This window comes from Thalassophryne amazonica, chromosome 21 (assembly GCF_902500255.1).
Source record: "Thalassophryne amazonica chromosome 21, fThaAma1.1, whole genome shotgun sequence".
In the NCBI taxonomy this organism is placed as follows: domain Eukaryota; kingdom Metazoa; phylum Chordata; class Actinopteri; order Batrachoidiformes; family Batrachoididae; genus Thalassophryne; species Thalassophryne amazonica.
In genome coordinates this window covers 2,569,305-2,585,413 of record NC_047123.1, presented here as the reverse complement: position 1 = coordinate 2,585,413, position 16,109 = coordinate 2,569,305, and the positions used below count along the sequence as shown (strand labels likewise).

The following is a 16,109-nucleotide window of genomic DNA, read 5'->3' as shown; positions in this document are numbered from 1 at the left end:
CTCCTGAAGTGGCTGGTATGCTCCTTGGTCTTGGCTGTGTTCAGAGACCGAGCACACAGCCCTGTGGTGTGCCGGTGCTCAGGGTAACTGCACAGGACATGTGGAGGCCCAATCTCAATACTTGTCCTGGATGCAGATACAGAGTGACGCACTCAGGCTAAGCTGTTGGAGTTTAGTGGTCAGCAGAGCGAAGGTCCACAAGTAACATCTTCACATACAGTGTGTGCTCTGTCTCACCAGCTGAAATAATTTATACTGACACTACAATAATAATATATTGGTTTAGATTTTATGCAGTAAATTAATCTGATGCGTGTTGATGTAAGTTGTGGATCTTCTTGTTTGTGGGTCACAAAATCACAACAGTCCCTTATAAGATAGTGGACAAAAATATTGTGGAAAAGGAGCTCGATGTTCATTCATCTCTATGGTCATAACTCAGTTTTCTGAGGACAAGTCAGCATCAGAACCTTTTCCCGAACCCAACGTGTCACTTGTCACAGTAAGGATGACACGGACAGAATCATCAGTGACGAGTCATTATTCAGTCAATAAAACTTTACAAAACAATTACAACAAATGAATGTGCCATTACAGGAATCAAATGATAGAATTGTTTTCACCACTGGTTTGCCTTAAATAAAAATATATAATTCAAATAGGAATAGGATTAAAAATTGTTTTTTTTAAAGGATTTAGACCCATTAATCAGAACAAAAAACTACACCAGGAGATTTTAGTTCTTTTGTCAGAACTAATCTTAAGAAATTCTTCATGTAGCGTTTTTCACTTTGAGATTAAAAAAATGTTCTTAAGATTTTATTTTAGATTTAAATAAATGCGTATATATGTACATATATGTAGATACTGTATGTGAAATGCGGTGAGTAAAATAAAAAATTCTTTTAATAAAGACTTATAAGCCTCTACTGTAATAAATAAAAGCTAAATTAAGTATTACAAAATAGAATTGAAACTTTTTTAATCCTCTGTCTTGCTCAGAAAAATAGTTTTAAGAATTTATATAATTTTAATGCATTTAATAACTTTCTCAAGTAAAATTAACTTGCTACGTTTATAAAGTATAAATAAAATGAACTGAAAATATTCAGTTCACTTTATACTTTAAAAACTTGATTAACTTTAAAAACATTGAAAGTTAATTTTATTTTCCAAACAAATTATATTCAACACATGTACGTACTTGTCTTAAAATAATTTTAAAAATAATTTTAATAATTTAAAATGTATTTTTAAATAATTTAAAATACTTTTAAAATGAAAATTAAGTTTTTAAATAAATTGATTTATTTATACTTTTAATGGCATGCCTTGTAAATCTGTTTCTAAAATAAAATAAATATTCTGTGTTTTTGAAATATAAGTAAGTTAAATTGCAAAATATTCACTTGATGGTTTTAACGTCTTATCTTTTTGACGTGTTACCATAGTAACCGCTGGTCAACAAAAACAGCCGCAGCTGTGTTAGCTCCGTTAGCTCAGAGGCTAACAAGGCACTGTTTAGCGATTAATATCTGTGATCAGAAATGGCTGGAGCTGACGGAGAAAGTCTGATTAAAGTCATTATTGGTGAAATAGTGCAGAAATGTTCGCTGAGGGGACAGAATGTGTCCGAAACTTTGGTGGCGTTCATGGTCAGTAAAGTTTTTATTTCCCGTCTTTATCAAAACTACTCATGTACCGTCACAAGAACATATTTACAACATTACAATTATAAAAGGAAGGCCGCTTTCGGTTCCGGTGCTTGTATCGGTATCGGTATACTGTACTGTTCAGAGTCTGTGGTACACCGCAATATGTTAAATTCTAAGATATTGGAAGATATTCTAAGATATTAAGATACTGGAAAAGCTTTACAATAGTAGATTGGATAAATTTATAGAACGACATAACTTGCTGGATGAAAGTCAAATAAAGCAGGTAGGTCCACTGCACTGGCTCTGCTCGATTCATCAGTAGTCATGTGGACCAAAGGGAAAGGTTTATTTATTGACCTGAGAAAGGCTGTTGATACAATTGATCACAATATATTATTTCAAAAGCTGGAACTGTATGGGATCAGAGGAGTGGCTTTGAACTGGATTAAAATTTACTTACAAAACCGGAAACAGTTTGTTAAACTCGGGGATTGCTGCTCTTTGTATCTCAACATCGTTGTTTGTGGGCTTCCTCAGGGTTCTGTTTTGGGACCAAAATTATTTATTTTGTACATTAATGATTTATGTAAAGTTTCGGATCTGTTAGGCAGTTCTGTTTACAGATGACACTACCCTGTTTTGTTCAGGAGAAAATTTGTAGAAATTATTGTCTGATTTACATACTGGAATGATAAAGTTAAAGAGATGGTTTGATATTAATAAATTATCACTAAATTTGTCTAAAACTAAAATAATGTTATTTGGGAATTACATTAAAGACATACAAGTTCTTAGGTGTTATTATTGATGAAAAAATTAATTGGAAAGCTCATATTCAATATATTCAAAAGAAAGTGTCAAAAAGCATTGCAGTACTAAATAAAGTAAGGCATGTTCTTGATTGCAAAGCACTTCATACTCTATTGTTCATTGGTTGCTCCCTACTTGGCTTACTGTGCAGACGTTTGGGGTAATAATTATAAACTACACTGCAATCATTATTTATTCTCCAAAAAAGAGCATTAAGAACAATTCACAATGTCGGTTATCGAGATCACACCAATTCATTGTTTATTAAATCTAAAATATTAAAACTTCACGATATGATTATGTTTAAGACCATGCAATTAATGTATAAAGTGGAAAATAAGCAACTGCCCCGCAGAATTCAAGAATTTTTCAAGGAGAGAGAGGGAAAATATCATTCAAGGGGCTTGTATCGTTTTAAAATTGGCGCTGGCGCTCGGATGACCAGGAAAGGTTTCTGTGTTTCTACTTGTGGCCCAAATAATAATAATAATAATAATTTGATGAAGGAACTCAAGCGATGTCCAAATGTCAATCAGTTTAAATAACAATATAAGGAACTAATGTTTTCTGAATATTGTGCTAGGACCAATTTTATTCACTTTATACATGCTTCCCTTAGCCAGTATTATTAGACGGTATTGCTTAAATTTTCATTGTTATGCAGATGATACCCAGCTTTATCTATCCATGAAGCCAGAGGACACACACCAATTAGCTAAACTGCAGGATTGTCTTACAGACATAAAGACATGGATGACCTCTAATTTCCTGCTTTTAAACTCAGATAAAACTGAAGTTATTGTACTTGGCCCCACAAATCTTAGAAACATGGTGTCTAATCAGATCCTTACTCTGGATGGCATTACCCTGATCTCTAGTAATACTGTGAGAAATCTTGGAGTCATTTTTGATCAGGATATGTCATTCAAAGCGCATATTAAACAAATATGTAGGACTGCTTTTTTGCATTTACGCAATATCTCTAAAATTAGAAAGGTCTTGTCTCAGAGTGATGCTGAAAAACTAATTCATGCATTTATTTCCTCTAGGCTGGACTATTGTAATTCATTATTATCAGGTTGTCCTAAAAGTTCCCTAAAAAGCCTTCAGTTAATTCAAAATGCTGCAGCTAGAGTACTGACGGGGACTAGAAGGAGAGAGCATATCTCACCCATATTGGCCTCTCTTCATTGGCTTCCTGTTAATTCTAGAATAGAATTTAAAGTTCTTCTTCTTACTTATAAGGTTTTGAATAATCAGGTCCCATCTTATCTTAGGGACCTCGTAGTACCATATCACCCCAATAGAGCGCTTCGCTCTCAGACTGCAGGCTTACTTGTAGTTCCTAGGGTTTGTAAGAGTAGAATGGGAGGCAGAGCCTTCAGCTTTCAGGCTCCTCTCCTGTGGAACCAGCTCCCAATTCAGATCAGGGAGACAGACACCCTCTCTACTTTTAAGATTAGGCTTAAAACTTTCCTTTTTGCTAAAGCTTATAGTTAGGGCTGGATCAGGTGACCCTGAACCATCCTTTAGTTATGCTGCTATAGACGTAGACTGCTGGGGGGTTCCCATGATGCACTGTTTCTTTCTCTTTTTGCTCTGTATCCACCACTCTGCATTTAATCATTAGTGATCGATCTCTGCTCCCCTCCACAGCATGTCTTTTTCCTGGTTCTCTCCCTCAGCCCCAACCAGTCCCAGCAGAAGACTGCCCCTCCCTGAGCCTGGTTCTGCTGGAGGTTTCTTCCTGTTAAAAGGGAGTTTTTCCTTCCCACTGTAGCCAAGTGCTTGCTCACAGGGGGTCATTTTGACCGTTGGGGTTTTACATAATTATTGTATGGCCTTGCCTTACAATATAAAGTGCCTTGGGGCAACTGTTTGTTGTGATTTGGCGCTATATAAAAAAAAAAATTAATTGATTGATTGATTGAATATGTGAAAATTGTCTAAATTCTCTGTAAATACAATTCATGTTGAACGACTGTATAGCTATTAGTTAAAGTATGGACAATTATGTTATTGATTTTGTGTATATGTGTGTGTATATATATATATATATATATATACACACACACACACACGCAGTGAGGAAAATAAGTATGTGAACACCCTGCGGTTTTGCAAGTTCTCCCACTTAGAAATCATGGAGGGGTCTGAAATTTTCATCTTAGGTACATGTCCACTGTGAGAGACATAATCTAAAAAAAAAATCCAGAAATCACAATGTATGATTTTTTAAATACCGTACTGTGTGTATATATACAGTCTTTGGTACTGTACATATACAATCTGTGGTACTGATACCATACTATGTATACATACAGTTTTTGGTAGTGTACTGTACATATCGAGTCTGTGGTACTGGTACTGTACTTTGTATAAATACAGTCTTTGGTACTGTACATATAGAATCTGTGGTACTGGTACTGTACTATATATAAATACAGTCATTGGTACTGTACATATAGAATCTGTGGTACTGGTACTGTACTATATATAAATACAGTCATTGGTACTGTACATATCGAGTCTGTGGTACTGGTACTGTACTATGTATAAATACAGTCTGTGGTACTGTACATATAGAATCTGTGGTACTGGTACTGTACTATGTATATATTACAGTCTGTGGTACTGTAGCACATTCACAGTCAGGTGGATCAGGACGAGGTCTCGTTCAGGGATGCGGTCAGTGTGACAGGGAATCAAACCCAGGTCTACATAAACTATTTTGAAAATAAAGTCAGAAGAGTCATGATGTATCTTAATCAGTGTAATAATGAATGTTAACAGTAAACGATGCTAAAACAACTTTATTAAACAAACTACAAAATGACACGAAAACACAAGTTGTGTCTTGAAAAGAGGAAACAAATAATATTTATTATTCCTCTTATTTCTGAGTCCAGTTTACTCGGTCTGGACTGGTTGTTTTAGGTCTTATGAGTTTGATTGCTGTCCAACAACCTCAGACATTCAGAAGTATTTGTGCAGGATGTGTGTGATTCTGAGACCGAACGGGTCACTGAAGTCTGGTTCCTTCACTCTGTTATTCTTTCTGCTGGAGCTTCTGGCCCACAGACCGCTGCTGTCTTCTCTCAGCCACAGTGGATCTTTCTGAGGGACATTTTTCATTTGTTTTCCAACCATTTCTTCAGCTACTGTGCTGGGACATAAAACAACACAGATCCCAGCACAGATGTGGGGCTTCTTTGGTGCTCCATTTCAGGTTGTCCATGTTTGTGATTTTTGCTCCTTTTGATCACATATCAAATCAAATAAAATCAATTTTATTTATATAGCGCCAAATCACAACAAACAGTTGCCCCAAGGCGCTTTATATTGTAAGGCAAAAGCCATACAATAATTACGGAAAAACCCCAACGGTCAAAACGACCCCCTGTGAGCAAGCACTTGGCGACAGTGGGAAGGAAAAACTCCCTTTTAACAGGAAGAAACCTCCAGCAGAACCAGGCTCAGGGAGGGGCAGTCTTCTGCTGGGACTGGTTGGGGCTGAGGGAGAGAACCAGGAAAAAGACATGCTGTGGAGGGGAGCAGAGATCAATCACTAATGATTAAATGCAGAGTGGTGCATACAGAGCAAAAAGAGAAAGAAACACTCAGTGCATCATGGGAACCCCCCAGCAGTCTAAGTCTATAGCAGCATAACTAAGGGATGGTCCAGGGTCACCTGATCCAGCCCTAACTATAAGCTTTAGCAAAAAGGAAAGTTTTAAGCCTAATCTTAAAAGTAGAGAGGGTGTCTGTCTCCCTGATCTGAATTGGGAGCTGGTTCCACAGGAGAGGAGCCTGAAAGCTGAAGGCTCTGCCTCCCATTCTACTCTTACAAACCCTAGGAACTACAAGTAAGCCTGCAGTCAGAGCGAAGCACTCTATTGGGGTGATATGGTACTACGAGGTCCCTAAGATAAGATGGGACCTGATTATTCAAAACCTTATAAGTAAGAAGAAGAAATTTAAATTCTATTCTAGAATTAACAGGAAGCCAATGAAGAGAGGCCAATATGGGTGAGATATGCTCTCTCCTTCTAGTCCCCGTCAGTACTCTAGCTGCAGCATTTTGAATTAACTGAAGGCTTTTTAGGGAACTTTTAGGACAACCTGATAATAATGAATTACAATAGTCCAGCCTAGAGGAAATAAATGCATGAATTAGTTTTTCAGCATCACTCTGAGACAAGACCTTTCTGATTTTAGAGATATTGCGTAAATGCAAAAAAGCAGTCCTACATATTTGTTTAATATGCGCTTTGAATGACATATCCTGATCAAAAATGACTCCAAGATTTCTCACAGTATTACTAGAGGTCAGGGTAATGCCATCCAGAGTAAGGATCTGGTTAGACACCATGTTTCTAAGATTTGTGGGGCCAAGTACAATAACATCAGTTTTATCTGAGTTTAAAAGCAGGAAATTAGAGGTCATCCATGACTTTATGTCTGTAAGACAATCCTGCAGTTTAGCTAATTGGTGTGTGTCCTCTGGCTTCATGGATAGATAAAGCTGGGTATCATCTGCGTAACAATGAAAATTTAAGCAATGCCGTCTAATAATACTGCCTAAGGGAAGCATGTATAAAGTGAATAAAATTGGTCCTAGCACAGAACCTTGTGGAACTCCATAATTAACCTTAGTCTGTGAAGAAGATTCCCCATTTACATGAACAAATTATAATCTATTAGATAAATATGATTCAAACCACCGCAGCGCAGTGCCTTTAATATCTAAGGCATGCTCTAATCTCTGTAATAAAATTTTATGGTCAACAGTATCAAAAGCAGCACTGAGGTCTAACAGAACAAGCACAGAGATGAGTCCACTGTCTGAGGCCATAAGAAGATCATTTGTAACCTTCACTAATGCTGTTTCTGTACTATGATGAATTCTAAACCCTGACTGAAACTCTTCAAATAGACCATTCCTCTGCAGATGATCAGTTAGCTGTTTTACAACTACCCTTTTAAGAATTTTTGAGTTTAAAGGAAGGTGACTGAAACTCTTCAAATAGACCATACCAAAAAATAGTACTGATAAGTATATAAAAAGTAAACTAGAAGTATACTTGAAACATACTTGCATATACTACTTTTTGGTAAGGGATTCCTCTGCAGATGATCAGTTAGCTGTTTTACAACTACCCTTTCAAGAATTTTTGAGAGAAAAGGAAGGTTGGAGATTGGCCTATAATTAGCTAAGATAGCTGGGTCAAGTGATGGCTTTTTAAGTAATGGTTTAATTACTGCCACCTTAAAAGCCTGTGGTACATAGCCAACTAATAAAGATAGATTGATCATATTTAAGATCGAAGCATTAATTAATGGTAGGGCTTCCTTGAGCAGCCTGGTAGGAATGGGGTCTAATAGACATGTTGATGGTTTGGAGGAAGTAACTAATGAAAATAACTCAGACAGAACAATCGGAGAGAAAGAGTCTAACCAAATACCGGCATCACTGAAAGCAGCCAAAGATAACGATATGTCTTTGGGGTGGTTATGAGTAATTGTTTCTGTAATAGTTAAAATTTTATTAGCAAAGAAAGTCATGAAGTCATTACTAGTTAAAGTTAAAGGAATACTCGGCTCAATAGAGCTCTGACTTTTGTCAGCCTGGCTACAGTGCTGAAAAGAAACCTGGGGTTGTTCTTATTTTCTTCAATTAGTGATGAGTAGTAAGATGTCCTAGCTTTACGGAGGTTTTTTTTTATAGAGCAACATACTCTTTTTCCAGGCTAAGTGAAGATCTTGTAAATTAGTGAGACGCCATTTCCTCTCCAACTTAGGGGTTATCTGCTTTAAGCTGTGAGTTTATGAGTTATACCACGGAGTCAGGCACTTCTGATTTAAGGCTCTCTTTTTCAGAGGAGCTACAGCATCCAAAGTTGTCTTCAATGAGGATGTAAAACTATTGACGAGATACTCTATCTCACTCACAGAGTTTAGGTAGCTACTCTGCACTGTGTTGGTATATGGTATTAGAGAACATAAAGAAGGAATCATATCCTTAAACCTAGTTACAGCGCTTTCTGAAAGACTTCTAGTGTAATGAAACTTATTCCCCACTGCTGGGTAGTCCATCAGAGTAAATGTAAATGTTATTAAGAAATGATCAGACACAAGGGAGTTTTCAGGGAATACTGTTAAGTCTTCAATTTCCATACCATAAGTCAGAACAAGATCTAAGATATGATTAAAGTGGTGGGTGGACTCATTTACATTTTGAGCAAAGCCGATTGAGTCTAACAATAGATTAAATGCAGTGTTGAGGCTGTCATTCTCAGCATCTGTGTGGATGTTAAAATCGCCCACTATAATTATCTTATCTGAGCTAAGCACTAAGTCAGACAAAAGGTCTGAAAATTCACAGAGAAACTCACAGTAACGACCTGGTGGACGATAGATAATAACAAATAAAACTGGTTTTTGGGACTTCCAATTTGGATGGACAAGACTAAGAGTCAAGCTTTCAAATGAATTAAAGCTCTGTCTGGGTTTTGGATTAATTAATAAACTGGAATGGAAGATTGCTGCTAATCCTCCGCCTCGGCCCGTGCTACGAGCATTCTGACAGTTAGTGTGACTCGGGGGTGTTGACTCATTTAAACTAACATATTCATCTTGCTGTAACCAGCAAGATGAATTGTGGTCTGGGAGCAGGCACCGTCTCTACGGGGATGGGGTAGTGAGGGGATGGCAGGGGGAGAGAAGGGGGAAAGAGTCAGAGCTCTATTGAGCTGAGTATTCCATTAACTTTAACTAGTAATGACTTCATGACTTTCTTTGCTAACAAAATTTTAACTATTAGAGAAAAAATTACTCATAACCATCCCAAAGACGTATCGTTATCTTTGGCTGCTTTCAGTGATGCCGGTATTTGGTTAGACTCTTTCTCTCCGATTGTTCTGTCTGAGTTATTTTCATTAGTTACTTCATCCAAACCATCAACATGTTTATTAGACCCCATTCCTACCAGGCTGCTCAAGGAAGCCTTACCATTATTTAATGCTTCGATCTTAAATATGATCAATCTATCTTTGTTAGTTGGCTATGTACCACAGGCTTTTAAGGTGGCAGTAATTAAACCATTACTTAAAAAGCCATCACTTGACCCAGCTATCTTAGCTAATTATAGGCCAATCTCCAACCTTCCTTTTCTCTCAAAAATTCTTGAAAGGGTAGTTGTAAAACAGCTAACTGATCATCTGCAGAGGAATGGTCTATTTGAAGAGTTTCAGTCAGGTTTTAGAATTCATCATAGTACAGAAACAGCATTAGTGAAGGTTACAAATGATCTTCTTATGGCCTCGGACAGTGGACTCATCTCTGTGCTTGTTCTGTTAGACCTCAGTGCTGCTTTTGATACTGTTGACCATAAAATTTTATTACAGAGATTACAGCATGCCATAGGTATTAAAGGCACTGCGCTGCGGTGGTTTGAATCATATTTGTCTAATAGATTACAATTTGTTCATGTAAATGGGGAATCTTCTTCACAGACTAAAGTTAATTATGGAGTTCCACAAGGTTCTGTGCTAGGACCAATTTTATTCACTTTATACATGCTTCCCTTAGCCAGTATTATTAGACGGTATTGCTTAAATTTTCATTGTTACATAGATGATACCCAGCTTTATCTATCCATGAAGCCAGAGGACACACACCAATTAGCTAAACTGCAGGATTGTCTTACAGACATAAAGACATGGATGACCTCTAATTTCCTGCTTTTAAACTCAGATAAAACTGAAGTTATTGTACTTGGCCCCACAAATCTTAGAAACATGGTGTCTAACCAGATCCTTACTCTGGATGGCATTACCCTGACCTCTAGTAATACTGTGAGAAATCTTGGAGTCATTTTTGATCAGGATATGTCATTCAAAGCGCATATTAAACAAATATGTAGGACTGCTTTTTTGCATTTACGCAATATCTCTAAAATCAGAAAGGTCTTGTCTCAGAGTGATGCTGAAAAACTAATTCATGCATTTATTTCCTCTAGGCTGGACTATTGTAATTCATTATTATCAGGTTGTCCTAAAAGTTCCCTAAAAGCCTTCAGTTAATTCAAAATGCTGCGCTAGAGTACTGACGGGGACTAGAAGGAGAGAGCATATCTCACCCATATTGGCCTCTCTTCATTGGCTTCCTGTTAATTCTAGAATAGAATTTAAAATTCTTCTTCTTACTTATAAGGTTTTGAATAATCAGGTCCCATCTTATCTTAGGGACCTCGTAGTACCATATCACCCCAATAGAGCGCTTCGCTCTCAGACTGCAGGCTTACTTGTAGTTCCTAGGGTTTGTAAGAGTAGAATGGGAGGCAGAGCCTTCAGCTTTCAGGCTCCTCTCCTGTGGAACCAGCTCCCAATTCAGATCAGGGAGACAGACACCCTCTCTACTTTTAAGATTAGGCTTAAAACTTTCCTTTTGCTAAAGCTTATAGTTAGGGCTGGATCAGGTGACCCTGAACCATCCCTTAGTTATGCTGCTATAGACGTAGACTGCTGGGGGGTTCCCATGATGCACTGTTTCTTTCTCTTTTTGCTCTGTATGCACCACTCTGCATTTAATCATTAGTGATCGATCTCTGCTCCCCTCCACAGCATGTCTTTTTCCTGGTTTTCTCCCTCAGCCCCAACCAGTCCCAGCAGAAGACTGCCCCTCCCTGAGCCTGGTTCTGCTGGAGGTTTCTTCCTGTTAAAAGGGAGTTTTTCCTTCCCACTGTAGCCAAGTGCTTGCTCACAGGGGGTCGTTTTGACCGTTGGGGTTTTACATAATTATTGTATGGCTTGCCTTACAATATAAAGCGCCTTGGGGCAACTGTTTGTTGTGATTTGGCGCTATATAAAAAAATTGATTGAATTGATTGAAGCTGCAGAGAGGTGTGTAAGACTACAACTCTGCTTCCTGGTCCCAACCCTGGATAGTCACGGTTTGGAGGATTTAAGAAAATTGGCCAGATTTCTAGAAATGAGAGCTGCTCCATCCAAAGTGGGATGGATGCCGTCTCTCCTAACAAGACCAGGTTTTCCCCAGAAGCTTTGCCAATTATCTATGAAGCCCACCTCATTTTTTGGACACCACTCAGACATCCAGCAATTCAAGGAGAACATGTGGCTAAACATGTCACTCCCGGTCCGATTGGGGAGGGGCCCAGAGAAAACTACAGAGTCCGACATTGTTTTTGCAAAGTTACACACCGATTCAATGTTAATTTTAGTGACCTCTGATTGGCGTAACCGGGTGTCATTACTGCCGACGTGAATTAAAATCTTACCAAATTCACGCTTAGCCTTAGCCAGCAGTTTCAAATTTCCTTCAATGTCGCCTGCTCTGGCCCCCGGAAGACAATTGACTATGGTTGCTGGTGTCGCTAACTTCACATTTCTCAAAACAGAGTCGCCAGTAACCAGAGTTTCATCCTCGGCAGGTGTGTCGCTGAGTGGGGAAAAACGGTTAGAAATGTGAACGGGTTGGCGGTGTACACGGGGCTTCTGTTTAGAACTACGCTTCCTCCTCACAGTCACCCAGTCGGCCTGCTTTCCCGGCTGCTCGGGATTTGCTAGAAGGGAACTAACGGCGGCTAAGCTACCTTGGCCCGCACCGACTACAGGGGCCTGGCTAGCTGTAGAATTTTCCACGGTGCGGAGCCGAGTCTCCAATTCGCCCAGCCTGGCCTCCAAAGCTACGAATGAGCTACACTTATTACAAGTACCATTACTGCTAAAGGAGGCCGAGGAATAACTAAACATTTCACACCCAGAGCAGAAAAGTGCGGGAGAGACAGGAGAAGCCGCCATGCTAAACCGGCTAAGAGCTAGTAGCTGCGCTAAGCTAGCGGATTCCTAAAAACACACAAAGTGAATAATGTGTAAATAATTTAGAGGTGATTCAGCAGAGGGAGTGCTTTAGTTAAGGCACGTGAATATTACACTGTGAAACAAATCGTTATCTAGAGCAATCTAACTGCGCAGATTAAACAGCTAAGAGATACAGCAAAACACCGCTGTGCTCTGGAACAGGAAGTGATACAATACCGCAGTGAGAGCCAACCACCAGTAGAGGTAAGCCAGACACACTTAACATTAAAATCCCTTACATACTCAGACAACTCCAGATTGACCCACGACCTTTCATAAACTATATGCACATGTATACTTATGTACAGTTATTTACAATAGCACGCGTTCTTTTCCTGTCTGTGTCCTACCTTTTTGGTTCTCTCATTTTGGGGAACAAAACATTCCATAAAAACACTCATCACTGTTCTCTCATTACAGGAAAATATATTTTCTTAAACATATAGTAACTTTAAAAGCCCATGACAGGATTTATTTATTTATTTTCTTGTTAAATATTCTAAGGTGAAAGCTGTTGTAATGGATCCAAGAAACAGGTTCAACCCTGAACAGACACTGACCAACCAAGACATCCAAAGACTTGAAGAGGTACTGTGGTACTGTTTGTATTGTATGACAGTAATGTTCTGTTAATACTGATATGTACAGAACTGTAGTTTTATTTTATGAGTTTGTTGGTGAAAGCCATGTAACTTTTCATACTCAGACAGAATGAATTTAACATGAAACCACTGACACGTTTACCTGTAAAAAGTAACACAAAGCTACTTTTCCACAGCGTGACCTCTTCTTAAAAAAAGTATTTCTGTTTTTGAAGTGCTGTTTTAACAATGACATTTACACTTAACAATGTTTTAAAGCAATCACTTGTATACTATAGTTTGGGTTCTACAAAGTTGAGATAAGCTTTTTGTGCTACCATCTGATAATTTATGTGCTAAATAAAGTCTGGTAATCAGTAATTTTTTTAAATGGTTATTTGTTTATTTTCAATGTTAAATTATTGTGTCCTGCAAATAGCACGGGGTGAATCCTGATCAAGCTGTTGTTGACATTTCTTGCAGGTGTGCCTGGATAAGCTGATGGAAAAATGCAGCCCCTCCCTCAGTACGATCAAAATGCAGGTGTACTTTGATACAAATTACCTGCCACGACGTAAGTGAAAACTAAGATCCTTGGAAGAAGACCAGATGGTTGCTGGATGAAGGGTTTTGTCACTCTGACTGAAGTCAAATGTCTTTCTTCTGGGTGTTCCTCATCTACAGTGTCCGTTAAATGTACTCATGCCTACTGTGTTAAAAAAAAAACTAAAATTTGGAATAACCTAGGTGTGTATCCTGCAAAATGCAGTGAATGAATAGTTGTATTGATGAGACCAGATTATTAACATGATAATTCAAAAACACTAAATGTTGCCATCCTGTAAATTAAAAGGGCATATAATGAGGATAAACTCAATAAAATCTGAAGAAATGTGATACATCAGATCAACACAAAAAGCAAATTTTGTTTTGCTTGTGTAATAGCCCATATATGTGCCTTCCGTGGTTGGCTCTCACTGCGGTATTGTATCACTTCCTGTTCCGGAGCACAGCTGTGTTTTTCTGTATCTGTTAGCTGTTTAATCTGCGCAGTTAGATTGATCTAGTTAACTAGATAACGATTTGTTTCACAGTGTAATCTTTACGTGCCTTAACTAAAGCACTCCCTCTGCTGAATCACCTCTAAATTATTTACACATTATTCACTTCGTGTGTTTTTAGGAATCCGCTAGCTTAGTGCAGCTACTAGCTCTTAGCCGGTTTAGCATGGCGGCTTCTCCTGTCTCTCCCGCACTTTTCTGCTCTGGGTGTGAAATGTTTAGTTATTCCTCAGCCTCCTTTAGCAGTAATGGTACTTGTAATAAGTGTAGCTCATTCATAGCTTTGGAGGCCAGGCTGGGCGAATTGGAGACTCGGCTCCGCACCGTGGAAAATTCTACAGCTAGCCAGGCTCCTGTAGTCGGTGCGGACCAAGGTAGCTTAGCCGCCGTTAGTTCCCTTCCAGCAAATCCCGAGCAGCCAGGAAAGCAGGCCGACTGGGTGACTGTGAGGAGGAAGCGTAGTTCTAAACAGAAGCCCCATGTACACCGCCAACCCAACCGCCAAATGAGTATTCCTTTAACTTTAACTAGTAATGACTTCATGACTTTCTTTGCTAATAAAATATTAACTATTAGAGAAAAAATTACTCATAACCATCCCAAAGACGTATCGTTATCTTTGGCTGCTTTCAGTGATGCCGGTATTTGGTTAGACTCTTTCTCTCCGATTGTTCTGTCTGAGTTATTTTCATTAGTTACTTCCTCCAAACCATCAACATGTCTATTAGACCCCATTCCTACCAGGCTGCTCAAGGAAGCCCTACCATTAATTAATGCTTCGATCTTAAATATGATCAATCTATCTGTATTAGCTGGCTATGTACCACAGGCTTTTAAGGTGGCAGTAATGAAACCATTACTTAAAAAGCCATCACTTGACCCAGCTATCTTAGCTAATTATAGGCCAATCTCCAACCTTCCTTTCTTGAAAGGGTAGTTGTAAAACAGCTAACTGATCATCTGCAGAGGAATGGTCTATTTGAAGAGTTTCAGTCAGGTTTTAGAATTCATCATAGTACAGAAACAGCATTAGTGAAGGTTACAAATGATCTTCTTATGGCCTCAGACAGTGGACTCATTTCTGTGCTTGTTCTGTTAGACCTCAGTGCTGCTTTTGATACTGTTGACCATAAAATTTTATTACAGAGATTAGAGCATGTCATAGGTATTAAAGGCACTGCGCTGCGGTGATTTGAATCATATTTATCTAATAGATTACAATTTGTTCATGTAAATGGGGAATCTTCTTCACAGACTAAGGTTAATTATGGAGTTCCACAAGGTTCTGTGCTAGGACCAATTTTATTCACTTTATACATGTTTCCCTTAGGCAGTATTATTAGACGGCATTGCTTAAATTTTCATTGTTACGCAGATGATACCCAGCTTTATCTATCCATGAAGCCAGAGGACACACACCAATTAGCTAAACTGCAGGATTATCTTACAGACATAAAGACATGGATGACCTCTAATTTCCTGCTTTTAAACTCAGATAAAACTGAAGTTATTGTACTTGGCCCCACAAATCTTAGAAACATGGTGTCTAACCAGATCCTTACTCTGGATGGCATTACCCTGACCTCTAGTAATACTGTGAGAAATCTTGGAGTCATTTTTGATCAGGATATGTCATTCAATGCGCATATTAAACAAATATGTAGGACTGTTTTTTTGCATTTGCGCAATATCTCTAAAATTAGAAAGGTCTTGTCTCAGAGTGATGCCGTTCACATTTCTAACCGTTTTTCCCCACTCGACGACACACCCACCGAGGATCAAACTCTGGTTATTGGCGACTCTGTTTTGAGAAATGTGAAGTTTGCGACACCAGCAACCATAGTCAATTGTCTTCCGGGGGCCAGAGCAGGCGACATTGAAGGAAATTTGAAACTGCTGGCTAAGGCTAAGCTAAATTTGGTAAGATTGTAATTCACGTTGGCAGTAATGACACCCGGTTACGCCAATCGGAGGTCACTAAAATTAATATTGAATCGGTGTGTAACTTTGCAAAAACAATGTCAGACTCTGTAGTTTTCTCTGGGCCCCTCCCCAATCGGACCGGGAGTGACATGTTTAGCCGCATGTTCTCCTTGAATTGCTGGCTGTCTGAGTGGT

General features: G+C 38.6%; 1 protein-coding gene across 2 annotated transcripts in view; it reads left to right on the top strand.

Moving 5' to 3' along the window:
• The first annotated feature begins 1,469 nt into the window (after positions 1 to 1,469).
• The window catches only part of LOC117502619 (cilia- and flagella-associated protein 206-like), a 31,590-nt gene continuing 16,950 nt past the window's right edge, over positions 1,470 to 16,109 (top strand). For both annotated transcript variants that reach the window (XM_034161679.1, XM_034161678.1), the window contains exons 1-3: positions 1,470 to 1,655; positions 12,854 to 12,937; positions 13,414 to 13,504. In XM_034161679.1, coding sequence (XP_034017570.1) covers positions 1,548 to 1,655; positions 12,854 to 12,937; positions 13,414 to 13,504 — 283 coding nt within the window. In that variant the 5' untranslated portion in view covers positions 1,470 to 1,547. The remainder of the gene's footprint in view (positions 1,656 to 12,853; positions 12,938 to 13,413; positions 13,505 to 16,109) is intronic.